The sequence below is a fragment of the Ursus americanus genome, chromosome 23, assembly GCF_024610735.1.
Source record: "Ursus americanus isolate L20-20 chromosome 23, mUrsAme1.1.p, whole genome shotgun sequence".
NCBI classification, from domain to species: Eukaryota; Metazoa; Chordata; class Mammalia; order Carnivora; family Ursidae; genus Ursus; species Ursus americanus.
In genome coordinates, this window is record NC_142149.1 from 40,722,974 (window position 1) to 40,748,353 (window position 25,380).

Below are 25,380 nucleotides of genomic sequence, written 5' to 3' on the forward strand. Positions count from 1 at the left end.
CCTTTGGCTAGAGCGGCCTGAGGAAGCCGTTAGTCCTGACGCTTCCGATCCCCAAGCTCTGTTCCCAAGTCTCTGTGACACTTACCTTCGTGAACCGCTTCGGCCAGTTTTCGCGCCCTCCTAAACGAAGCCCCGAGAGCTAGGTGGAAGAAGAGAGCAAGAAATGGCCCGCCCACTCCCAGTGACAGGGAGCCGGAAGTGACGTAGCACGTTGACGCAGCAGCAGCGGCGGCGGTGGCGGCGGAGGGGCCGTGCGGTGGGTTCGTACTATCCTTTCCCAGTCTCGGTTCTACGACTCCATTTTCCTCGGTGGGGGCTTAGCGCACCGGAGTAGCGGCCGGCTTCAGGCAGGTAAAGTTCGAACTGGAAAGCGTGTTCCTCGAATGGGTCAGGTGAGGAACCAGGCTCTTAGGGCCTGGTTCCGTAAGGGAAGAGGTATTGGGGAGCCGTATGCGGGAAGAAGGGGGCCCCCTCGGCCTTCTCTGCTTTATAAGGGAAAAGGAGAAGGAAACCGAAGTAGTTGCTTGGAGTCTCAGAGCTTTTCCCAGCCCTGTGCTACCCGGAACCCGTGAATTGGGCGCCCTGTGTATCAACAGGCTTCCTGGGATTCCGTCCTTCTCTCGAGAGCTTGTGAAAATTGGGCCACGCCAAAGGATTTGGAAATGGAAGGGACTTGGGGCTTCTGAGTCAGGATCAGGTGATTGAATTTTTTGTTCTGGGGATGTCAAACCTACAGATCTTTCAGCAAGTAGGCCATCAGGCTAGAGGGCGATGCCAAATACCATCTTTTTCCGTATTGTTGAAAATAAAATTACAACTTTTTATAGATGGCTGCATCTATCAACCGCCTACGACAAACATCAGAACGGACTATTGAGTCAAAACTTCATTTTCCAGTTCATGCCTTTCTCTCCAGGCAGTCCCTTGAACCAGCTGGAGCAGTTCGTTTCTCTTGGTTGTTTCAAGAAATGATACTTATTTTTCTTTCAGAGGAGGCCTAAGCTCTCTGAAAATACATCCGTGGAAATTCACTGTAATATCAGAAGTAGCAAGGGAGTATTGAGTTACACTGCTGCTATTAATGAACATGGAGAGTGTAAACAGTTTTGAATTTGATTAATTTCTTCTAGAAAAAAGCTTACTTGCACTGTTTATTTGGAAAGTACTGGTTCTAAAGTCTTCAGTGTATTGATTACAAAAGTATGATTGCACCCTCATCACCTGAATTTAGAGCCTTTTTCCATCACTTGTGTCCCTTCAGCCAGTACAAATACATTCTTCTTTAGTTGGCTTGTATGGCTACTGGATTAGATTAGTGTAGTTACTCCCTAAGAGGTTTAAACCTTATTAAGAGATTAATCACGTTTAGAAGTGGTACGGTCTAGAGAGGCTGTCACGTTTCACAGTTCTCCCTCAACAGACCTTCGCAAGAAGGGAAGCCCACGTAGTATACTGGAAACAAATGGCCTTTGGAGGCAAGTAAATTTGCCCTTGCTCTCCTATGTTCTTGGTCTGAATAAATGGCGCTGTGATCAGGATCCTATGTAAAATCCTTGGATTCTTCCTCTCCATTATTCCCTGATAAAATCAATCACCCAATCCTGTTTCTCCATAAAAACATTTTCCCATCACATACAAATTATGTTCTGAAAGCTATCCCCCTCATCCCCCTCCAACTATTATCCTACTTCTTTATTTCCCTTCATAGCCACATTTCTATCTGTGTCAATGTTCTCGAATTTTATTCATTTTTCAGGCTCTACTAGTCTGGTTTCTCTTCTGACCACTTGGTTGAAGTTTCTCTGGTCAAGGTTACCAATGATTTCTTTATTGCCAAATCACATGGATACTTTGTTCTTATCTTCCTCAATCCCTGGAATATGCAACACAGTTTACTTCTGTCTTGAAACTCTCTTCTCTTGGGGCTCCTGGGTGGCTCAGTCGGTTAAGCGTCTGCCTTCGGTTCAGGACATGATCCCAGGTCCTGGGAATGAGCCCCATGTCAGGCTCCCTGCTCAATGGGGTGTCTTGCTTCTCCCTCTCCCTCTCCCTCCCACTGCTTATGCTCACTCACTCTCTCTCTCTCTCTCAAATAAATAAAATCTTTTTAAAAAGAAAAGAAAAACTCTCTTCTCTTGGTTTCATTGACACTTAACTCCTGGATCATCTCCATTTTTCTGGTTGCTCCTTCTCAGTCAACTTTGTTAGCCACTTTTGCTCTCTACTTAATGTCTAAATGTTGAATTTCCTTCAGAGTTTAATTTCGGGCTCTCTGCATACCTCCTCTAGATGATCCAGTGTTGTGGCTTTAATTACCATCTGAAAGGTGGCAACTGTCAAGTTCAAATCTCTAGCCCTGCCTTCTCTGTGTTCAAGGATCATGCACAGAATGTCTGTTTAATAGCTCCATTTGGATGTTTCTTAGACATCCCAAACCTAACATGACAAAAAACATTTTCGTTTTCCCATCATTCCAAACCTGATCTTCCCTATCTCACTAACTAGTACTGTCATCCACATGGTTACCAAAGCCACACCTCTGAGAATCATCTTGGATTCTTTTCCCTTACTACCCTCCTCCCCAAGTCTTTTGTTAAGTCCTGTCACTTCTTCCAAAATATATTTCAAATCTGTTTTCTGTTCTCTGTCCGCTTCTACCACCCTATTCCAAACCACCATCATCTTTTGTCTGGGCTACAGCAGTGGTATCCTCAGTTTTCCCTATTTCCACCCCGGTCTCCCTGCTTAAAACACTCCGCTGGTTTTCATGGCCTTCAGAGCCCCACTTGACCAGGACCCTCCTCCTCCTCGCATTCTGCTGCCTTCACCATTCTGTGGTCACACTGGCCTTAGGACATTGCCTACCATATGCCAAGTTCTTGCCCACCTTTTCTACCAGGAACCTCTTCCTACCCATTGTTGACATCTCAGCCTAAACTCACCCTCTCAGAGGTGAGGATATTTATTTCCTTCCTGTTACTTAGAGCAGGGCTTATTTTGTTTGTGGTTTGTCTCCTGCACCGAAGTATAGATATCCTAGGAACAAGGACTTTGTTTTCTACTTGCTTGACATGTAGCAGGCACTCATTAAATAAATCTTTGTTGAATTAGCAAGTAAACTAAGTCGGTTCGATTTAAAACCCTACAGGGGCTTCCCAGCACCTTTTAGAGTCCAAAATCTTTAACTTACCCTATCAAGATCTTTATGACTTCTCTACAACTCATTATGAACCCTGTTCCCTCTCTCTAGTCAAACTGGCCCTCACTGGCCCTGTCACCACATAACCTGGGCCTCCTGCTGGAAGTACTCTCCACCACCACCACCGCTCCTCGCATGACCACCAAAGAAGCCAGCTCCTCCCCTAGCTAATTCCTCCAGTTTTATGGTCTTTATTCAAAGTCACTTCCTCAAAACCAGAGTGGAGTCTACTCTTACAGGCTCCCATGGTACCTTTTTTTTTTCTTTTTTAAGATTTTATTTATTTATTTGACAGAGAGTTAGCCAGTGAGAGAGGGAACACAAGCAGGGAGCATGGGAGAGCAAGAAACAGGCTTCCAGCGGAGCAGGGAGCCCGATGCGGGGCTCGATCCCAGGACCCTGGGATCACGCCCTGAGCCGAAGGCAGACGCTTAACAGCTGAGCCACCCAGGCGCCCCTCCCATGGTACCTTGGTCACCAGTTCTTTAAATTACTCCTATACTTCTAGATCATGGGTCAACAAATTAAAGCTCCTTGGCCAAATTAGGCAGCTCCCATTCATTTACATAGCATCAGTGTCAGATTTTGTGCTACAGTGGCAGATCTGGCCCTCTGTGGTTTGATAACCCCTTTGCTAGGGCAGGAGCTATATAGTCCCCACTGTGTGTGGCACAAGACTCAGTAACTTACACTCACCCTGTGTTGCAGGGATTCTGATTCTGTTTACATATTTCAATTGTTTCTGCTCCTCTTTTGTCCTTATCCTGCAAGGAAGTGTGGAAAGAACAGGGATAACTTGTATTTTTAAATTACTTATACATTTGTCATCATTAACAGTAATGCTTTTTATAGTTTGTTATTGTAAAGATCCTAAGAGGGGCGCCTGGGTGGTTCAGTCGGTTAAACATCTGCCTTCGGCTCAGGTCATGATCCCAGAGTCCTGGGATTCAGCCCTGTATCGGGCTCCCTGCTCTGGGGAGTCGGCTTCTCCCTCTTCCCCAGCCTCTCCCCACGGCCTATGCTTTCTCTTGTTCTCTCTCTCTCTCTCTCTCTCTCTATCAAATAAATAAAATCCTTAAAAAAAAAAGGAAAGATCATAAGATTGTTATTTTCTATAAATGTATAGTGTGCATGTTAAAATGACGATAGGTAGAGTTAACGTTTTCTGTGTTTTCTTTTGTTTTAAGTAATCTCTACATCCAACGTGGGGCTTGAACTTACAGCCCTGAGATCAAGAGTAGAGTTACATGCTCTACTGACTGAGCCAGTCAGGCACCCGTAACTTTTTCTTTATTTTAACATCTTGATTTGGTTTGATTAGGATTTTTCTTAAAGAGTTCTGAATTCAAAGAAATTATCTTAAGTGGATTCTGAATACTCCATTTATTAAACTTTCAGGTTTTTGAATTCCAAATTGGGTCACTTAGGAACACTTTTGGAGTAGTCCTAGGCTTTTGCTCATAAAATACAGAACGTCTTAGATTTGAAACTCCACACCAGACTTGCGGGCTGTTCCCCATACCACTAGGCCCTTTCAAAACTAAGCCTTTGCTCATGTTCCTTTTTCCAGGTTATTCTCTTAACTCCTCTCAACTCAGGCATCACCTTCTCTGAGGCATTCCCTGACATCTCTTTCTCCTCATATTGCTCCCATAGTCTTGATACATAACTATAGTATTCGTTATTCATTATGCTTTGTCATAACTTTATTTACAAGTTTTTTGAGATAGATTGTGAATTCTACCAAGATAAAAAGCATATTTTACTCATTTTTATATACTCAAATCCCAACACAGAGCTTAAGCCTAAAATATATATATATATATTTATATATTACATATATGTATAATATATAAATGTTAATTGAAGTTGGCAGTGGAGGGAATTAACAGACATCTTTTTTGCTCTAGTCTCCTTTTAATTTCCTCCTACATCATCTTGTTCAAGAGGAGGGACTGCCGAGGGCCTCCCTGTGGCAATCTGATCCCAGCTCCATTCCTCTTCCAGAGAATGTCATGGTAACGGCCAGCCTCTCCCTTTGAGCCATGTCTTGTACTGCAGCTGTGCTTCTGCCTGGAGAAACTTCCCTTCACTACCCGTGCCCCTTCTAGACCTGTTTTCAGTAGCAAATTAACTTACGGTCTGAATGTGGGAAAATTCAAGAGCATAAGTACTGAGTAAAAAATCTGAACTCTGCTGGGCTTATCTCAGCTATCATACATGAATAATCATACGCTAATGAAGAGCATTTTTGTTCGAGAATAGCTGCTGCTCGCCAACCTCAGCCTGCAGTGCTGCTGCAGCACCCTCCGCACATTTAGCTCCTGCGAGTTGCAGCAAGTCAGGCTTGCTTCTGGCACACCTCTTTTAACTGAAAGGCTTGGCAGTGAGCTAGACTGGAAGCGTTCCCCCTGCTCTAGCACAGCGTGTACTGTATTGCTAACCTAGGGAATGGTAGGAAAGCTGCGTGTAGCACAGAGCACCAGCTGCCCCCCCGGGATGGAAAAAAGCTGTTGTTTTGATCAGGTAGGCTGTCTGTTTCTCTCTGTTAAGTAGACCGGAGGGCATCTGGTCTGCAGGAGCTGGCATTTAATGTGAAGATGTTGAGGCCTTATAAGACTGAATTTGTGGGTCTGATAGCCTAATTAAAGCAAGCCATGTGTGGGGGCTGCTGTACCCAAATCTATTTTTAATGGCTCAGTTCAGGGCTGGGGCGGGGGGGGGGGGCATGATGTCAGGATTCAAATTAGAGCACCAAATTTAATTAGCAGTTTTAGATACTCACTTTCTTCAGTACTCAAAGTAAATTACCTCAAGGACACAAGTCTTGGGGGGGGGAAAGCATCAGTCTAAGCGCAAGACTTGTATCACCACCCTGTGGGGCGTGTCACAGCTATGTGGTATAGCAGCTCTCAAACGTTTTGATCTTAGGACCCCTTTATACTCTTAAAGATAATTCAAGATTGCAAAGACGTTTTGTTTATGTGTGTTGTATCTGTTGATGTTTATGAAATGTTTATATTTTGATGTTTACCAGATAAATTAAAATTGGGTATATTAATTCATTTTGAAACAATAATAAAACACCACCAAAAAACTAATTATTTTGCAGTGTACAGGTATATTAAATTATCACATTATACACATTAAACTTACACAGCGTTTTATGTCTATTATATGGCAATAAAGCTGGGGGAAAATAATAAGGTCACTATTTTAATATAAATAATAATGCTTTTTATGAAAAACTGTTATAAGTAGTGAAAATAACATTGTTTTACTTTTTTTTTCCCAAATCTTTTTAAAGATTTTATTTATTTGAGAGAGAGTGTGTGTGTGCAGGAGTGCAAGGAGTGGGGGGAGCAGAGGGAGAGGGACAAGCAGACTCCACCTGATGCGGGGCTCAATCCCACACCCTGAGATCACAGCCTGAGCTGAAACCAAGAGTCAGACTCTTAACTGACGGAGCCACCCAGGCACCCCCATATCTGTTTAATGTCTCCCTTAATAGACTACAGCTGGATTTTCATACCTGCTTTTGCATTCAGTGTTGTGATACTACACATCATATTACTTCTGGAAAACTCCACTGTACACTCATGAGAGAAGGGAGGAGGTGGTCCCCTGACCACACTTGGAGACCTGCTGATATATTGGAAACAACTATACAGCTGTGACTTCGGAGTCAGACACACTTTAACTCAGACCTCAGCTCTGGCGGTTGATGTTTGTATCAGCTTGAACAAGTGACTTTGTCTCAGAGTCTGTCATCTCCTTTGTTGAATGGAGAGCGTGCGCTGTAACTCTAGGACAGTATAGGGGTTAATAGGTATCCCTTAAGTGTCTGGAACTTGGTGGGTGTGTGATTTCTGTTCCTCTAGGCACTTTTTTTTTAGTTGCTTTAAGGAAAGGCCTATATTAGTTTCGCTTGGGTTTTGTGTGAGTGTTGTGGGTTGGTTTGTTTCTAATTCTCTTCCTGTGCCTGTTCTCTACATATAATACATAAAATTGTTCTGTGGTCCTTATTTGTTTTCATATCATTCTCCCTCTACCAGAAGTCAGCTCCTCGATAACAAACAATCGTGTTTCTCCTCCAATCCCCAGGTCCTAGCAGAATGTATGTACATGGCAGGCATTCAGTAAAGCTTGAATGGCATCTGAAACCTCAGCCTGAAATTGAACATAAGACCACATCATTGCCCCTCCCTTTCCACCAGAGCCCAGTACATTCAGTTTTGTTTCCTTGAGTTCAGTCAATCTTAAATTAATTGGTTGTGGAATCAGTTGATATCAGTAAGGGTAATTTTCAGAAAAATAGCACTGAAGGCTCCTTCTAGAGCTCAGATCATTTCAGGTATCTGTTAGCCGGCCTCCTCTCTTCTCCCATCCCACTGCCATCTTTCCCTGGGAAGGCGGCAACAATATGAAAAAGCAAATAATTTATTTAACAGATATTTAGCTGTTCCTATTTTGTGCAGAGCACCTAGAAGGATATAAGTTACTTGGTACAGAATCACAAAGTGCCTTCTGATGCCTCTCATGTTGCCATCTATGTTTTCATGGTTTTTATTAGCCCTTCCATTAGATATGACCTCTAACATCCAGAAGCTTATGGTCTTAGGTGTGGAAAATGGGCACATACACAGTAGACCATAACTCAGGACAATGCAAGGACTGATGCTGAGTTTATTAGCAGCCAGCTTCAGGATTCCAGAAGAGGATCTTGATGTTACAATGTGTGTGATGTGTGCTGTTTTTTAAAGTCCTACGAGGTGTGGGGCACCTGGGTAGTGTAGTCATTTAGGCATCCAACTCTTGGTTTTGGCTCAGGCCCTGATCTCAGGGTCATGAGATCCAGCCCTGCATTGGGCTCCATGTTCAGTGTAGAGTCTGCTTGAGATTCTCTCTCCCTCTCCTTCTCTCTTTCAAATAAATAAATAAATCTAATAAATAAGTAAAGTCCTACAAGGCCCAGGAAACTCCATGTTATGGTTCTGCCATTTCCTGGCTCTGGATGAGTCTGAAAGTGGGGAAGTAGAAGACAAAGTTGGGGCTGGTTGGTGCAAAATTACAGACTGCTAAGGAAAGTTAGGCCCAAGATTCAAATTCAGACTTAGTTAACGTTTCTTGAAACCGTAAACTTGGTTCTTTCCCCTGTGTCATGTTATAGTCTCAGCTACTCTACAGGGTAGGTAGTGCTGTTCCTGTTTTCCAGATGAAGAAGTTGATATCCAGACAAATTCAATAATTTGCTTAGTTTGTATATCTGGTAGATGATGGGACCAGATTTTGATCTCTACTCTTAAGCCCAGCAATCTTCGTATTTAACTGTGTTGCCTTTATTTTGTAGGCCATGGAAGTCACTTTCAAAGTGTTTTTTTGCTGGGGAGGTAAATGGTAAAAATAGAGTTATGCTTCTAATGTTTCTAAAGAGACCCCTTTTCCACCCAAATGATCCCAACCAGTAGTCACACAAGTGGCTCAAGTTCATGAAATGTCGTTTTAATCTGTTGAAAAGAATTTTCCTTTTGACTCTGTCAGTAGCCAGGTGTAGTGTATCTGAAAGTGCCTGTCATTAAGTTGGCAGTTGTTTCCCAAGTTTCTTGTAAGCAAGTCATATAATCTCATTGCTACCATATCCCTACCTATATAATCATTCCTACACTAATTTCTTTCCTCATTCACCCATTCCTGCCCCCAAATGGTAAGTGAGATAAAATTATTTGTTATATAGTGGACCTTTGAACAATGCAGGGGTTAGGGGCACTGGCCTCCCCCACAAAAATCTGCACGTAACTTCTGACTCCCCGAAAACTTTACTAATACCCTACTGTTGGCTGGAATAACATAACATAACCTAAATAGTCTATTAACACATTTTTGGATGTTATATGTACTATATACCATATTTTTAAAGTAAGCTAGAGAAAAGAAAATGTTAAAATCACATGGAAGGGGCGCCTGGGTGGCTCAGTCGGTTAAGTGTCTGCCTTTGGCTCAGATCGTGATCCCAGGGTCCTGGGATCGAGCTCCGCATCAGGCTCCCTGGTCAGTGGGGAGTCTGCTTCTCCCCCTCTTTCCCGCTCGTGCCGTCTTTCACTATCGCTGTCTCTCTCAAATAAATAAAATATTTAAAAGAAAAAGAAAGTCACGGGGCGCCTGGGTGGCACAGCGGTTAAGCGTCTGCCTTCGGCTCAGGGCGTGATCCCCGTGTTATGGGATCGAGCCCCACATCAGGCTCCTCCCTGTGAGCCTGCTTCTTCCTCTCCCACTCCCCCTGCTTGTGTTCCCTCTCTCGCTGGCTGTCTCTATCTCTGTCGAATAAATAAATAAAATCTTTAAAAAAAAAAGAAAAAGAAAAAGAAAGTCACATGGAAGAGAAAATACATTTACAGTACTTTATGTGTTTATCAGAAAAAATCTGTAAGTGGACCCACGCAGCTTAAACTTGTACTGTTAGGAGTCAGCTGTATAGAAAGAAGTCCACCCAGCATAATCAGTCGTCTTTTTAAAGGCATGTGGGAGAGGAGTAACCATGGGAGGAGTGGCAAATGGATGCGATGAAGCCATCTGATTCTCACTGTCTGCTCCTAGGTGGGGGTGACTGAGGGGGCAGAGCAGTGGCACGTGGCTGAAAGGCTGTTTGTGGAAAGGTTTAAGGGCCCTCTGTAAAGTCGTGTGTCTCATTTTTTTTTTATCCCCATCTTCCTTCCTTCCCTAGTCATCTTTAGGCAGGCCGTGAGAAGCTGCAGCCATGTCTGATTTTGTGGAAAGCGAGGCCGAGGAGTCAGAGGAAGAGTACAATGATGAAGGCGAAGTGGTGCCCCGGGTCACCAAGAAATTTGTGGAAGAGGAGGATGATGGTGAGGAGGCCCCAGCCTCAAGCTTCTCCCCACTATTGCTAAGCTTTGGATAGTTGGATTCTTGCTGATGAGAGGCTCAGGCTGAGCACAGAAGTTATCACACATGAGGTACCAGCTTGAGACTTTTCAGTAATTTATAGAAAATACTTACTGAGCATCTGTCTGCTGTATGCCAGGCACTGTGCCTAGAGCTAGAAATATAAAATAAAGACCCTATTGTCATGGAGTTTACAGTAGTGGGAGGGGACAGACAGTAAACAAACAAATAAATACATACCTAATGTTTTCCTCTTTTAGAGACCTAGCAGTGTTGGTCTTTATGGGCCCAGTTTCCTATTTCTCTGGCCAAACTCAACCATTAGGATCCTCAGCAGAGTAGAACCACGAAATGGCTTTAAAGACAGAAAGGTAAATGTAAGTTTTAGCAAAAGAATTCTGGATAAAAGAAGTAATAGAGCCACTGAATTTATAAACTAAGAGGAAAACAAAGACTGTTGGTGGCTCTAAAGCCCCTAGTATGAATTTGAAGAGCCCAGGTAATTGGGAAGATAATCCTGCCTAAAGACAGTTGGTGAACATAGAAAGGAGATCATCCTTTTCCAGATGCTGCTGCTTTAAGTCAGCGGCCATGTTTTCCATCTTTAGATGAGGCTGAAAAGTTACCACGGCACCCGTATCGTTAGCTTTAGAGCAGAGAGAGAATCACAGTTAAGCAGATGGCCCCACCCCACCCCAGCTCGTTACCCAAACTCCATGCCTCAAACATGCATGTTTTCCAGATGAGGAGGAGGAGGAGGAGAACCTAGATGACCAGGATGAGCAAGGCAATCTGAAAGGCTTTATCAATGATGATGACGATGAAGATGAAGGGGAGGAGGATGAGGGTAGTGACTCTGGTGATTCAGAAGATGATGTTGGCCACAAGAAGAGAAAACGCAGTGAGTAGTCTCTCCTCAGTCAAGCGAGGCTGGGGTGGAAGTTGCAGTGGAGATGGGGCCTCCCTGTCACCATGGGTAACACTTTGTTTTCTCCAGCATCTTTTGATGACCGCCTGGAGGATGATGATTTTGACCTCATTGAGGAGAATTTGGGTGTCAAAGTCAAAAGAGGAGTAAGTGTCATTCTTTGTCTCTGTCCCTGGGGATGCAGGAAAAGGCCCTTGAAATTCAGAGCTTTCTGGGGGATGAGGCCTCTCCAGAACGGTTTGGGAAGCATCAGAGAAGAGGAAGTTGCTCCGTGTCCTTGGGCCGTGGAAACTAGATTTGCATCCCAGATCTGGGTGCCTGTTAGAGAAAGGCTGGTCGGAGTTTCAAGGGTGGGCCTTGGTGCTGAAAGAACATCACTTAACATGTTCTTTGCCATCTCCCTTGGTCAGCGGAACTATGGTGGGAAAGTGGGAGTGAGACTAGAAAGCAAGCATCTTTGTACCAGCCCCCTCAGACCCTGATGAGACAGGTTTTCCCACCCCTAGCAAAAATACCGACGTGTCAAAAAAATGTCAGATGATGAGGATGACGACGAGGAGGAATATGGCAAAGAAGAACATGAAAAAGAGGCTATCGCAGAGGAAATATTCCAGGATGGGGAGGGGGAAGAAGGGCAGGAAGCCGTGGAGGCCCCCATGGCTCCTCCAGAGGAGGAGGAGGAAGATGATGAAGAATCAGGTATGTGGCCTCAGGCAGGGAAGCCTGGGTTTGGGTGGCTGTTGGGATTGCCTCGCCCCTACGAGCAGGGTGGGAAACCATTCTTTAGCTACAGGCCCCCAGAGTTTGACAGAAGTTCATTTCCAGGAGCCTCCCTGCTCTTCTCACTGGCCACTCACATAGTGGGAACTAAAGCCATGCAGTCCTGGCTCATGCCCTGCCTCTGAGTACTAATCCTTCCTTCCCTGTGCAGACATTGATGACTTCATTGTGGATGATGATGGACAGCCTCTGAAAAAACCTAAGTGGCGGAAAAAGCTTCCCGGATACACAGATGCGTGAGTGGGGTCTGGTATGGGGTGGTGATGCAGGCATCTGAGTAGACGCAGTCAGGAAGGAGGAAGTCAGGTTTCTTTGAAAGATGGGACATCCCAGCTCTCCCCCATTTTTGGTTCAGATAAGCTTTCCTAGGCTGGAATGTTGGACAGCTCCTAGAAGCCCTGAGAGCTCTCTGCTCTTTAGGGCTGCTGTGGGCTCAGGGTGGAGTCACTTGTGAAAGCATCCGGCCTCCCTGTGCACGTGCAGCTCCGTGTTTATTCATTTATGTACTGGCCTTCTAGGTATAATTTTTTTGCAGGAAAGCTTTTGCTCTAAGGGAATACTGTAATGCCTTAGCAAAAGATGGATCCGCTGAGCAGAATGTGGACCTTTCTGCCCTGCTGCTGTTTGATCCCTGACACTGGCACATACCAACCATGGGCTTTCTATCTTCCATAAGTAAAAGTTTTCTCAGAAATATTCCCTAACTAAGCCTTTATTTCACAGTAAATATGATTTTTTAATTTACCTTTCTCTTAATCTTCCTTGTTTCCTTTGGGGCAAGTAAAGGATCTCTGCATGGGCTGCATCTCTCTCCCCTCACCAGAACCTGGGCCAACTGCCTCTTGCTGTCACCCGCAGGGCCCTGCAGGAAGCCCAGGAGATTTTTGGTGTGGACTTTGACTATGATGAATTTGAGAAATACAATGAGTATGATGAAGAACTGGAGGAAGAGTATGAGTATGAGGATGATGAGGCTGAGGGTGAGATCCGAGTGCGCCCCAAGAAGACCACCAAGAAACGCGTGAGCCGCAGGAGCATCTTTGAGATGTATGAGCCCAGCGAGCTGGAAAGCAGCCACCTCACGGATCAGGACAATGAAATCCGAGCCACTGACCTGCCTGAGAGGTTCCAGGTAAGAAAGCACCAGCTTCTGTCCTTTTGCCAATCTGTCATCACTGTCCTGAGCCTCCTTGCTCCAAGGGTTGTAGCAGAGGAACAATCTAGCAACAATCTGATATTGAATGCTATGTAGGAAGTTGGCTTGGAACCCCATCTGACCAGGGGGTGCAGGGGTCCAGCTCTTACAGAAGGCTCTTGTACTGCTATGGTTCTTAAAATGGCACTCTTTCTTTAGCAGATACATAAGGTGTCTACTTCGTGCCAGGACAACACTCTTCCAGGGTGCCGGAAATGTGTGTCCATGGAGCACACGTTTCTGTCCTGAAGTGGTGTGTGTGTTTTCCACAGCACATTACAGGATAAAGTCAGTCTCATTATTGTCTTATCCCCCGCAGCTCCGCTCCATCCCAGTTAAGGGGGCTGAAGATGATGAACTAGAAGAAGAAGCTGACTGGATCTACAGGAATGCCTTTGCCACACCAACCATTTCTCTGCAGGTACCCAAAAAAGATCCTTATGTTTGACACGAACTGGAAGCCACTTCATCAAGATGAAGACCTGCTCCTCCCATGCCCCAGACGTCTGTGTGCCTAGTACAGGACAGTATGAGTGTGTGTATGTGTATGAGAGATTTTTCTAGATTTCATCTGACAAGGTTATCCTTTAACATGAAACAGTTTCACACGTGGTAAGACAAAACAAGTAACAGCGTTATTGCTGTTTCTTTTTTTCTTCCGGCTCTAGGAATGCTGTGATTACCTAGACCGAGGGCAGCCAACCAGCAGCTTCAGTCGAAAAGGGCCCAGCACAATTCAGAAGATTAAAGAAGCCCTGGGCTTCATGCGAAATCAACACTTTGAGGTAGCACCTCAAGCTCTCTAATGGCCCATTGGTTAGAAATTCAGCTGGGGGGCGCCTGGGTGGCTCAGTCAGTTGAGTGTCTAGCTCTTGATTTTGCCTCACGTCCTGATCTCGGGATCGTGTGGTTGAGCCCCACGTCAGGCTCTGCACTGGGCGTGGAACCTGCTTTAGATCATCTCCATGTCCCTCTGTCCAGTCCCCCACCACACGCATACATGCGTGCGCTCTCTCTCAAAAAAAGGACACACACACACACACACACACACACACACACACGCATCTAGGGGATGAGAGAAAGGGGAGCTACCTATCCGATGGGGAGCCCCCTTCTCCTATCCTCAGATATGGTCCCTTGGCTCAAGAGTGTGAGAACGAAAGGAGACCCCAGTGATCAGGAGAACAGCGCTACCTGTCTGCAGCGTCGTCTTCCCTGTGGAGGAGAGCCTGTGCCCTTGATGAGCCTGTGAGGGGGGTCAAGCTGCCGACTCTTGAATTTTCTAGCGCTCTTTACCCCTCTGGCAAAGGAGCTCCTTACAGATCTTCCCACTCTGGTTGACTGCAGTCTCCTTGCCATCCTAGGTGCCTTTTATTGCTTTCTACCGTAAGGAGTATGTGGAGCCTGAGTTGCACATCAATGACCTGTGGAGGGTGTGGCAGTGGGATGAAAAGGTAAGAGGGATCCATGCCCCCCTAAGAGGCTGAGGTGTGGATTGGGCACCTCTACTGCCGGAGCCCAAGCCTCCTATACATATCAGGTGGCAGCCCAAATCTCTGCAGCCTGTTAGGCTCTCCCCCAGTGTCTCCTGGTAAGGAACAGAGCAGCATCGGGTCTCCAAGGCTGAACAGCAGCCCTTACTCCTGCCCTGTCTCGTCCTAGTGGACCCAACTGAGGATCCGCAAAGAGAACCTGACACGGCTATTTGAGAAGATGCAGGCTTATCAGTACGAGCAGATCTCCGCTGACCCTGACAAACCCCTTGCTGATGGCATCCGAGCTCTGGATACCACCGACATGGAGAGGTGACGTGCACAGGGTTTATTCCATTATAGGGAGCCCTCAGACCAAAGGCAGGCTCCCAGGGAGCAGCATAATCTACAAAACCCTCAGCACAGGGCCCATCCCTTAAAAATCCAATTTGTCACCACATCAAAAGTGGTATTTCTAGGAGGCAAATTCATCTTAATTATCTATATTGCTGTAAAAGGTTAAAAGGATAAGACAGTCATGTTTGCTGATCTGAGAATTCCCACATAAAGTTACATGGGAAACCAAATTATAACCAGAAAGTGTGGAGTGTGGGAAGGGAGCAGATGACTTTAGTGGCCAGTGTCATGAAGCTGGAGGTTTGGGAGGGACAGACTTCTCAAGGACTCTGGACTTTGCTAGAGACATGATACTTCAACTTCATCTCCATTTCTAATAACCATCGACCACCATTTGACATATTTCTTCTCTAATATACCTTGGCTGCAAGTAAGTCATGGTGTGGAGGTGGTGTGTATCTCTAATCATTGAAGAATACAGGCACCCATTCCAGTTGAATCTTGCCTCATGGGAATTGGACCTCTTGTAGCAGAACTGGGTTTATACTCTTGCTCAGTGACTGTTGAGGTCTTATGTCCCTTTCCTCCAGGCTTAAGGATGTACAGTCAATGGATGAGCTGAAAGATGTCTACAACCATTTCTTGCTTTATTATGGTCGTGATATCCCCAAGATGCAGAATGCTGCCAAGGCCAGCCGCAAGAAGCTGAAGCGTGTGCGGGAAGAGGGAGATGAGGAAGGTGAGTGCTGGAAAAGAAAACCCAGGAGGCTTGATGGCCACACCATCCCCTCGGATGGCCTGGGCTGGATGCCCTCTGGGGCTTCTCTCTACATGTGTCAGATCCTCGGGAGTGACTGCAGACGAGAACACTAACTCATGGTTTCTTCCCAGGTGAGGGTGAAGAGGCAGAAGATGAGGAGCAGAGGGGCCCAGAGCTCAAGCAGGCCTCCCGCCGAGACATGTACACCATCTGCCAGAGCGCTGGGCTAGGTAAAAGCTAGCTGCTTTGCATCCTGGGTATTGTAGCCGTGAGCAGGGGAGTTCCCTGATCGTCGCTGGTGGCAGGAAGAGGACTTAACAGACATCTGAGCAAATCTCCAGTCCAATTCTGAACACGGGCCTGCAGCACCCACACCCCCCCCACAGTAATGGTCCAGCCTTTCCCTAACTCCCTGAAGGAATGGAAAGCTCACATTATCGGAGGAATGGAGTCTGTCCTATCTTTGAGACGTTCTTTTATTAAACTGTTAACTTCCACCTTAGTTCTGAGCCAAGGAGTCACAGAAAATTTGTTTCTTCTGCCTCATAATATCCTATCAGGAGCTTAAAAGCAATTGTACTATTTCCTTGTAAACTTCCTGATCCTGCTTATTCATGACCCTTTTAAAGTCTAGTGCCCAGAATTTCTGCTCTGGATTCAGAGAGCAAAGAGATTTGTCAGCCCAGCTGTTGTCTTACCTTTCACCCTCCTGTTTGCTTTAGATGGTCTGGCCAAAAAGTTTGGGCTTACTCCGGAGCAGTTCGGGGAAAACCTCCGGGACAGCTACCAGCGGCACGAGACAGAGCAGTTCCCTGCGGAGCCTTTGGAACTGGCCAAGGATTACGTTTGCAGGTAGGCGTGCAGCAAGTGGCTGGCAAGAGGGAGGGCCCGAGGGCCCAACGCTGTCATCCTGAGCTGCCCCGTTTTCCCCACAGCCAGTTTCCTACTCCAGAAGCTGTGCTGGAAGGCGCCCGCTACATGGTAGCCCTGCAGATTGCCCGAGAGCCCCTTGTCCGACAGGTGCTGAGGCAGACCTTCCAGGAGAGAGCCAAGCTCAATATAACTCCCACCAAGAAAGGTAGAAAGGTGAGCTGGGTGAAGGGTTTTGATCCAACATGTGGCCTAGCTCTGTGTTCAACTGAACTGAGTTTCTTGCTTTCGGGCGCAGCTAAGCTGTCTGCCTGTGAGCAGAGAGGCAGTCTTTTCTCCAAGGGTCAAGCCAGCCTGTCAGTAGACTGATGATTCCTCTTGACGTACACAGGATGTGGATGAGGCCCACTACGCTTATTCCTTCAAGTACTTAAAGAACAAGCCTGTTAAGGAACTGAGAGATGACCAGTTCCTCAAGATATGCTTGGCTGAAGATGAAGGGCTGCTCACCATTGACATCAGCATAGACATGAAGGGGGTAGAAGGGTAAGCAAAGCTCTGGGATGGGGGTTCTTGGGGGGGGGGAGCTTGATGTGGGAAGGCGTCCCTCAGGACTATGAACTGCAGTTGCAGAGTTGAGTGAGCCATTGTGCCTGGCTCACTCACACATTTGTGGACATCTGAGTATCCCCTTTCCTCCATCCCCAACTCTGCTGCGTTGTCTCTCCTCAGCTACGGCAATGATCAGACATATTTCGAAGAGATCAAGCAGTTCTACTACCGAGACGAGTTCAGCCACCAGGTGCAGGAGTGGAACCGGCAGCGCACCATGGCCATCGAGCGAGCTTTGCAGCAGTTCCTCTATGTGCAGATGGCCAAAGAGCTCAAGAACAAGCTGCTGGCCGAAGCCAAAGAATATGTCATAAAGGTGAAGACAGAAACTCATAGTCTTTCGTCCTGTGATTTCCCCAAACTAGAGCTGAGAGTGCAGGAACCCCTTAATAGTAGTCTTCTAGCTAAAGGAGAAACGCTGGGGGGGGGGGGTGTAATCAGGGTGAGTGCAAACAAGGCCATGGATCGGATCACTCCCCATTTGAGGAGCCTCTTGGCTCGACACCCCCAATCCAACTTTCTTCGTTTGTATTGGTGTTCTCTGCATTCTCCCGTTTCCAAAAGCAAGGTATACCTTCACACCATAAGCCCACCAATGGCTAGGAGCACGTGCGCTTGTCAATACAACCTTTGCACATGTGCGCGCACATCTGTTGCCTTCACACACTTGGTGAGCCTCTCCGCCATAGCGTCTGGTGTGTCTTGTCCTCAGGCCTGTAGTCGAAAACTCTACAACTGGTTGAGGGTCGCACCCTACCGGCCAGATCAACAGGTAGAGGAAGACGATGACTTTATGGATGAGAACCAAGGGAAGGGCATCCGCGTCCTAGGCATCGCTTTCTCCTCTGCCAGGTAACTGCCCATTCGTGCCTGTCCAGCCTCACCCCTTTCCTGTCTTCCTAATCTCATTCTTCTCTTTGTTGTGTTCTCTTATTTCTGACTATTGCACTGTTCTTTTCCGGTCTGGTTGGCAGAGATCACCCTGTGTTCTGCGCCCTGGTCAATGGCGAAGGAGAAGTAACAGACTTCCTTCGGCTGCCCCATTTTACCAAACGGCGAACTGCATGGAGAGAGGAAGAACGGGAAAAGAAGGCAAGTGGCTGGGACGGGGTAACCAAGTGTACATTTTAAGTGCATTTTACAGTTCCACGGGGATACATGTTTATGGTCTATACAACGTCCCATGCAAGGCCCTGATTCTCTCTACCTGGTTGCTAAACCGTGGAGTCCTGGGGGAAGCCTCACTTCTGTAAGCAGTAGATGGCACTCAAGTTCTGGTGCAGAATTTACTTCTGGCTGGAGGCCAAGTCCTAGGCCTTGTGTGCTTCTGGGAGCTGCCATTATGGCCTCTGTTCTTACCAGCATCTGGGTCATCCTGTTCCAGGAGCTGAAAGCCAGTGAGGCATTAAGCCAACCTTTTCCCAGCTTTAGCCTTTCAGTGTTTTTTTCCCAAGGAAAGAGGAATTCGAATTCATCTCACGTATATGTTTCTGATTTTTTTAATGTAATGGTATCTTTCTATTTTGCCAAGAGAGCTGCATCCTGAAGTAATTTTTAACAGCTATTTTTTTTAGGATTTTATTTACTTATTAGAGCAGAAGAAATAGAGAGAGCACACATGAGCAGGGGGAGAGGGGGAAGCAGGCTCCCCATAGATCAGGGAGCCCAACGTGGGGCTCGATCCCAGAACCCTGGGATCATGACCCGAGCGGAAGGCAGACGCTTAACCGACTGAGCCACCCAGGCGCCCCATTAACAACCTTCCTTTTTCTTTCTTTCTTTCTTTCTTTCTTTCTTTCTTTCTTTCTTTCTTTCTGTATGAATGAATTGAATGAATGAATGAATGAATGAATGAATGAATGAAAACACTGAAATGAGATTAAAATAATCCTTACAACCAAACAGTGTTTTGTGTTAGCAAAACCCAACTATGTTTGGATCAGTCAGAGGAGTATGGCACTCTTGATCTCAGGGTCGTGAGTTCAAGCCCCACGTTGAGTGTAGAGATTACTAAAAAGGAAGGAAAGGAAGACCCAAGTGTGTTTGATCACAACCAAATATGAGCCAGAAGTATAGTAACTTTAGGAAGTGTTAGTGGGTATATGACGTTCAAACCAGAGATCTTAGTCTCCTTGTTTTGTGTTCCAGTTTGTGTGCGCGTCAGGTCTAACTTAGAGCTTACTGTTCTCTGGTCTTAAAAGGTCTTGGCGCTACTTAGGGAGAGAAAACCGTTAGAAATCTCCCTATCTTCAGAGCCATTTAGTTCCTATTTTATTTCAATCCAGGCTCAGGACATTGAAACTCTAAAGAAATTTCTTCTGAACAAAAAGCCTCATGTGGTGACAGTCGCAGGAGAAAACAGGTAGGGGCACCAGGGGGTCAGACAGACCTGGCTTAAATTCACTCGTCCCTTCTTATTGAATCTGGCATATGCCTCTAACAAAGTGGGCATGTGACTCTGTAGACCCTTGGTAAATTTCCCATCCCCAGGGTATCTCTTTGTCTTCAAAGCCCTTTCCTCCCCTGCCCTACCCCCATCCCAGGCCTGAGTCTGTCTGTCCCTGAGAAACTATTCAGAAAGAGCCCTGACCCAACACCCCTCATCTCTCCAGGGACGCCCAGATGTTGATTGAAGATGTGAAGCGCATTGTGCATGAGCTGGACCAGGGCCAACAGCTGTCCTCTATTGGGGTGGAGCTGGTTGATAATGAGTTGGCCATTCTCTATATGAACAGCAAGAAATCGGAGGTAATGCTGGAGCCCCATTCTTGGGACCTGCACAAGTAGGAGCTGTCAGTCCCAGGGAAATTTAATAGGGAAAGAAAAAGGATCAAGGGCACAGGACTGCACTTACCCACGTGGGGATGCTTCATTTCGCCAGTCATGGCTCAGATTGGGAGCCCTGCAGATTAAATTGGCCCCAGAGGAGATGAGAAAGTGATTTAAGGCCAGAACACTTTGAATTTCCTATTGCTTTTGAGAGCTGAGGGAACTTAATGGTCCTGCTGGTCCTCATTTGACTCTAGGCAGAGTTCCGGGATTACCCTCCAGTGCTGAGACAGGCCGTCTCCCTGGCCCGGCGCATCCAGGACCCTCTGATTGAATTTGCCCAGGTGTGCAGCTCTGATGAAGACATCTTGTGTCTCAAGTTTCATCCCTTGCAGGTGAGTGGGGTTTGACAGGCAAGCCTAGGCAGGCAGAATGGCACAGGATCCTTACTCCTGCCTGCTCTGTGTCCACAGGAGCACGTGGTGAAAGAGGAGCTGCTCAGCGCCTTGTACTGTGAATTTATCAATCGAGTCAATGAGGTTGGGGTCGATGTCAACCGTGCCATCGCCCACCCGTACAGCCAGGCCTTAATCCAGTATGTCTGTGGCCTGGGACCTCGAAAAGGGACCCATCTCCTTAAGGTAGGGTGGGGTTGAATCAGAAAATAAGAAAGGTTCCCATTTCATTGAGCCTTTACACTCTGCCAGCATGATTTGATAAAAGACCAAGGTCAGAGAGGTAAAGGGACTTGTCCAGAGTCATTCAGCTAGTGAGAGTCCAAGTCAGACTTGAGATCCAGGTGGCCACAGCTGTGGTCTTCACTACTATACTATGGGAAAGATAGCCATTAACCTAGATTTAAAATGGATGAAAGAAAGGGAGAAGAGTACCAGACACAAACCTCCGGATAGTGGTTTATTCCAGTGGGGAAACAAGGAATTTCAGTCAGAGGTGGGGGGGCGGGGTATGCAGGGAGCTCTAGAAATATCAGTGATATTCTTTTTCTTAAGATGAGTGATGGATACTTGGGTATATATTTTATCATTAATTTTTTTTTTTTTTTTAAGTAATCTCTGCGCCCAACATGGAGCTCAAACTCCCAACCCCGAGATCAGGAGCCACATGCTCTTCTAACTGAGCCGGCCCGGCGCCCCATTTTATCACTGACTTTTAAGCCATCCATTATTAAGTATTCTCTTGGCAGGTGTGACATAGTTCACTAAGATAATTTTTTAAAATCGCAGACAGTATGGCATAGTGCTCAGTTAGATACGGAGGCTTGGGAGCGGAGTTCCCGTCGCGGAGGGTTTCCCAGAAATCTGAAAGCAGGCGAGGAGGGTGGGACCTGCCAGCTGCTCTTGCTCACTCCACACCTCTCCCCTAGATCCTGAAGCAGAACAACACCAGGCTCGAGAGCCGGACCCAGCTGGTCACCATGTGCCACATGGGTCCCAAAGTCTTCATGAATTGTGCTGGCTTCCTCAAGATTGACACGGCCTCCCTGGGGGACAGGTGATGCCCTCTGCCTGGGTGGGCCAGGAGGAATTCCCTTGGGCTTTGCTTTGGGAATTCAGGGAATTGGGGCTGTCAAAGGGCCCAAGGTATTTGAATTAAAAAATACTTTAAAGCAAAGGTGAGGAACCTTTATTAAGTCAAGAGCCTCTGACCTATGGAAAAGATCGGTTCAATTATGTGAAGGTTTTTTTGTGTGAGAAAAACATAAAAAGAACCAACTTATTTTATAAATTAAGGGCAGGAAACATACAACGCTTCGTTCAGTAAACACGAACATGTTCTGTTACTGTGATCTGCCATGGCTAGATAAGGGCGGGGCTAGCAGGGGCAATGGAAAAGGAGTGTGGGGGTATGAGGAAATAAGGAACGGGGAGAGAGACTCGGTATGTTTTGGATGATGTTATTGAGAGAAAGTTCTATTCACTTGGACTTTGGACTTCACTATTGACCTCTTCCTCTCCAGAAGTTATCAACTCAGTCTTTGGAGGATCTTTTCCACGGGCACATAGCTCCTCATTCAGTAATGGAAATCAGTGGGGAAATAGGCTTCAAGTTCTAAAACTTCATTTTCCACCCAGCTTTGCTGTAACACTCCACGAATAACATAGGTCCATGTGAGTGCACGGGCAAGACCAGCCTGGGAAGGCTTTATGGGGGAAAATAGCTGCCAGCAAATTGTCAGAAGTCTTTTTCCCCCTTCTTGTTTTATCTTATTATAACACTTATTTAAGTTCATGATATAAAATTCAATGTATAGCAGTATTATGCAGAAAGTGCAAGTCCCCCATAATCCCACCCCCCAGAGATAACTACCATAACAATTTGGTGTATACTACAACGTTCCTAAATTTTATTTTTGCTATGCATTTACTAACTACCCATTTACTACAAAAATGGGATCATACGGTTCATAGTGTTTTGCAGTGCATTTTTCACGTATCAGTATATCGTGGCCATCTTTCCATATCAGCACACATAGATCTACCTCATTATTTTTAATGGCTGTATAGTATTCCATTGTATGGAGGTACCCTAATTTATTTAACCAGTTCCCCATTGGTGGACATTTGGGTTCTTACTAGAAGCTTCTTGTTCTATATCCTGGCCCCTTTTCTGCCTTTCCTTCAGCACTGACTCATACATTGAAGTTCTTGATGGTTCCCGAGTCCACCCTGAGACCTATGAGTGGGCCAGGAAGATGGCGGTGGACGCTCTGGAATACGATGAGTCAGCTGAGGATGCCAACCCTGCAGGAGCCCTCGAAGAGATCTTGGAAAACCCAGAGCGACTGAAGGACCTGGACCTTGATGCCTTTGCTGAAGAACTGGAGAGGCAGGTGGGTGACAGCGTAGAGGCCTGGCACAGAAATCATCTCAAGTGCCCTGGAGAAGACTCTGGCAGCAAGTCTCCAGAAAACCTCTGATACTGTTAACGTGGGAGACTCGATCCTCTCTTCTCCCTCCCTGGGCTATACCGGGTTTTTCAAGGAAGTGTTCGGTCTGCTTGTTAAGGAGCCAGGGAAGTCTCAGACTGCTACAGCCACTACAGGGGGCTTGGGGCAATAGTTAAGTTTCCTTCTAGGCCTTCTCTCCTCCTCTCCAATAGCACAGCTTTGCATGTGTCTGTTTCACACATTGGGGTTCTATGAAGGATTTCTATTCTAGAACATTGCATGATGAAGAGAAAGCTTGAAAACTTCCTGTCATAAATGTTGAAGGGGAAAAAGAGAAGAGAAGCTCTGACAGGGGCCAACTGGCCTATTCCTTTCACTGAAAGCCCCTGTGGCTCCAGTCAGGGAATGGTTGCAAGGTTCTTCCTGATGGGCTTCCTCCCCAGGGCTATGGTGACAAGCACATCACCCTGTACGACATCCGGGCGGAGCTGAGTTGCCGGTATAAGGACCTCCGGACAGCCTACCGCTCTCCCAACACAGAGGAAATCTTCAATATGTTAACCAAAGAAACACCAGAGACCTTCTACATTGGTAAATTCTGGGTCTGGTTTTCAGTTGGAGGAGGATAGGTAAGGGGGGGGGTGCATTTACTGTATACATTCCAATCAGGCCATGATTCCAGCAGAATGAGGCGGGACTGTAGGGAGAAAAGACCAGGCGAGCCTGTAAGAAGATTATAACTATAAAGCCCTGGACTAGAAGTCAATACTAAGTCTAGGGTCAGACTGTGCCTTTAATCTGCTGCTGCAGGATCTCGAGGGAGTCACTCATAGAGGCTTCATGTTCCCCCGTCATCAAATCAGGGGAAGATTTCCCTTCTTTAAGATGTGAGGGAAATCCATGGAGATGCTATAAGACAGATGTTCTGTCACTAAAAAGTCAGTGGGAAGGAGTCACCCCTCCAGTTCTCTTAGCCTGTTCCCCATTCTCTTCTTTCCTTCCCTGTCCTCCTCGCCCTTTCCCGCAGGAAAGCTCATCATCTGCAACGTCACCGGCATTGCCCACAGGCGTCCCCAGGGGGAGAGCTATGACCAGGCGATCCGCAACGATGAGACAGGGCTCTGGCAGTGCCCCTTCTGCCAGCAAGACAATTTCCCTGAACTAAGTGAGGTATGTGCTGCCGTGTTATTGTGGTCACTGGAGTTCCTCAATTGAGTGTCCTCTGTGCTCTAGAAAGGAGTCGAGAATCAGGCTGTTTCAGGTCGTGCTCTTACCAAACAAATACAGAAGAGAGGGAAGAGGGCCAGAACACATACAGGTCTAACGTGAAGTCCCTTGGTATGCTGGTCAGAAATCTGTGTGCTTCCTTCTATTCTGACTCAGCCTTTAACCTGAGTCTCCCATTCTCTGGGCATCTAACTCAGCCAGATTGGAGACATGAAGGCGTGCACTTCTTACTTACAGGGGAGGCACAGTGTTCCCATACATGCTAGTTAGAAGGTATCTATAGGCTTTCTTGAAGTTTTCCACTTTCCACACACATTTTTACTTGTCCCACTTTCTTCTAGACATTATCTGCCTTTCTGGTGGTCGGAAGTCATTAAAGCCACCCTGAACGCTTTTTCGGAGTCTTCACATGTTTCAGGCAGTCTGTGAAAGAGATAATTCCTGAACTTTACCTAATAAAAGAAGCTGGTGGGATTTGTCTGGGTTATAAGAAAACCAGGGGGCACCTGGTTCACTGAAATGGGTTGCTGCAGAGACTGGCGTGTACATTTCTTATGGCCACTGTATCTGAACGAAGTGGGAGAAGGGGCCTCAGTTGCAGCTAGAGGGACGTACAGATTCAATTAACGCGGATTGCTCTGATGGCCAGTGGTGCCAAACGTCAGTTATGAGTCAAGGAACATCAGGGATGTTCAAAATCCTGGGTGGCTAAGTCGTTGTGTTTTCAGACCACGTTTGCCAGGTGTTCTGCAGTGCTCCGGCAGCTTTTTTTTTAATGTGTAATCTCCAGAATCTTAATGACCAAGCTCCTCTCCTGATGTACTTTTCAGGTCTGGAACCACTTTGACAGCGGTTCATGCCCAGGCCAAGCCATTGGGGTGAAAACACGGCTAGACAATGGTGTCACCGGCTTCATCCCCACCAAGTTCCTCAGTGACAAAGTGGTAAAGCGGCCGGAGGAGCGAGTGAAGGTAGCTGAACGACCGGGCTAAGGCATCTAGTGGGGCTTTCAGCCGCCCAAATTCGGCGCTCCGGAACTTTGGGCTGTGCCCCCCCAGAAGTGAAGCTCTGTTCCCAGTGGCTGCTGGGGGAGAGAGTGTCAGGAAGATTTATAACTAGTTGAAAGAAGCCAGGGTGAGAAGCATGTGAATGAGTAGCAGCTTTTGTTCACTGTCTTTGTGAAATTTCATCGGGTTGCCAGCCCTTCGGGAGAGGGCTCTCTCTTCCTGTGTGGGGGCCTGTGCTTTAGTCTGCGGGCAGGAAGCAGGGCCCAGCATTCCATGCTGTGAAACAGAAAGGCTAAGCTCTCTTTCTGTTCTAGTATTCTCCTGCCAGCTGCCATTTCTTATGCACCCACTAGATACCAGCACTTGACATTGACATATGTTGTCTCTAATCTCACA

General features: G+C 46.5%; 1 protein-coding gene across 2 annotated transcripts in view; it reads left to right on the forward strand.

The window, feature by feature from the left end:
* Positions 1-191: 191 nt before the first annotated feature.
* The window catches only part of SUPT6H (SPT6 homolog, histone chaperone and transcription elongation factor), a 31,825-nt gene continuing 6,636 nt past the window's right edge, over positions 192-25,380 (forward strand). Inside the window, exons 1-28 of one of the 2 annotated variants that reach the window (XM_045773141.2) lie at positions 192-351; positions 9,921-10,062; positions 10,842-11,000; positions 11,097-11,173; positions 11,534-11,726; positions 11,959-12,043; positions 12,666-12,939; positions 13,322-13,423; positions 13,671-13,787; positions 14,367-14,456; positions 14,665-14,807; positions 15,422-15,570; positions 15,723-15,821; positions 16,314-16,443; positions 16,527-16,677; positions 16,853-17,007; positions 17,194-17,389; positions 17,786-17,925; positions 18,048-18,165; positions 19,359-19,435; positions 19,686-19,821; positions 20,100-20,237; positions 20,316-20,483; positions 21,227-21,354; positions 22,486-22,693; positions 23,194-23,341; positions 23,778-23,920; positions 24,808-24,948. In XM_045773141.2, coding sequence (XP_045629097.1) covers positions 9,954-10,062; positions 10,842-11,000; positions 11,097-11,173; positions 11,534-11,726; positions 11,959-12,043; positions 12,666-12,939; positions 13,322-13,423; positions 13,671-13,787; positions 14,367-14,456; positions 14,665-14,807; positions 15,422-15,570; positions 15,723-15,821; positions 16,314-16,443; positions 16,527-16,677; positions 16,853-17,007; positions 17,194-17,389; positions 17,786-17,925; positions 18,048-18,165; positions 19,359-19,435; positions 19,686-19,821; positions 20,100-20,237; positions 20,316-20,483; positions 21,227-21,354; positions 22,486-22,693; positions 23,194-23,341; positions 23,778-23,920; positions 24,808-24,948 — 3,774 coding nt within the window. In that variant the 5' untranslated portion in view covers positions 192-351; positions 9,921-9,953. Of the gene's footprint in view, positions 352-5,083; positions 5,218-9,920; positions 10,063-10,841; positions 11,001-11,096; positions 11,174-11,533; positions 11,727-11,958; positions 12,044-12,665; positions 12,940-13,321; positions 13,424-13,670; positions 13,788-14,366; positions 14,457-14,664; positions 14,808-15,421; positions 15,571-15,722; positions 15,822-16,313; positions 16,444-16,526; positions 16,678-16,852; positions 17,008-17,193; positions 17,390-17,785; positions 17,926-18,047; positions 18,166-19,358; positions 19,436-19,685; positions 19,822-20,099; positions 20,238-20,315; positions 20,484-21,226; positions 21,355-22,485; positions 22,694-23,193; positions 23,342-23,777; positions 23,921-24,807; positions 24,949-25,380 lie in introns of those variants that run through there. The other variant, XM_087854638.1, reaches the window with a different exon arrangement.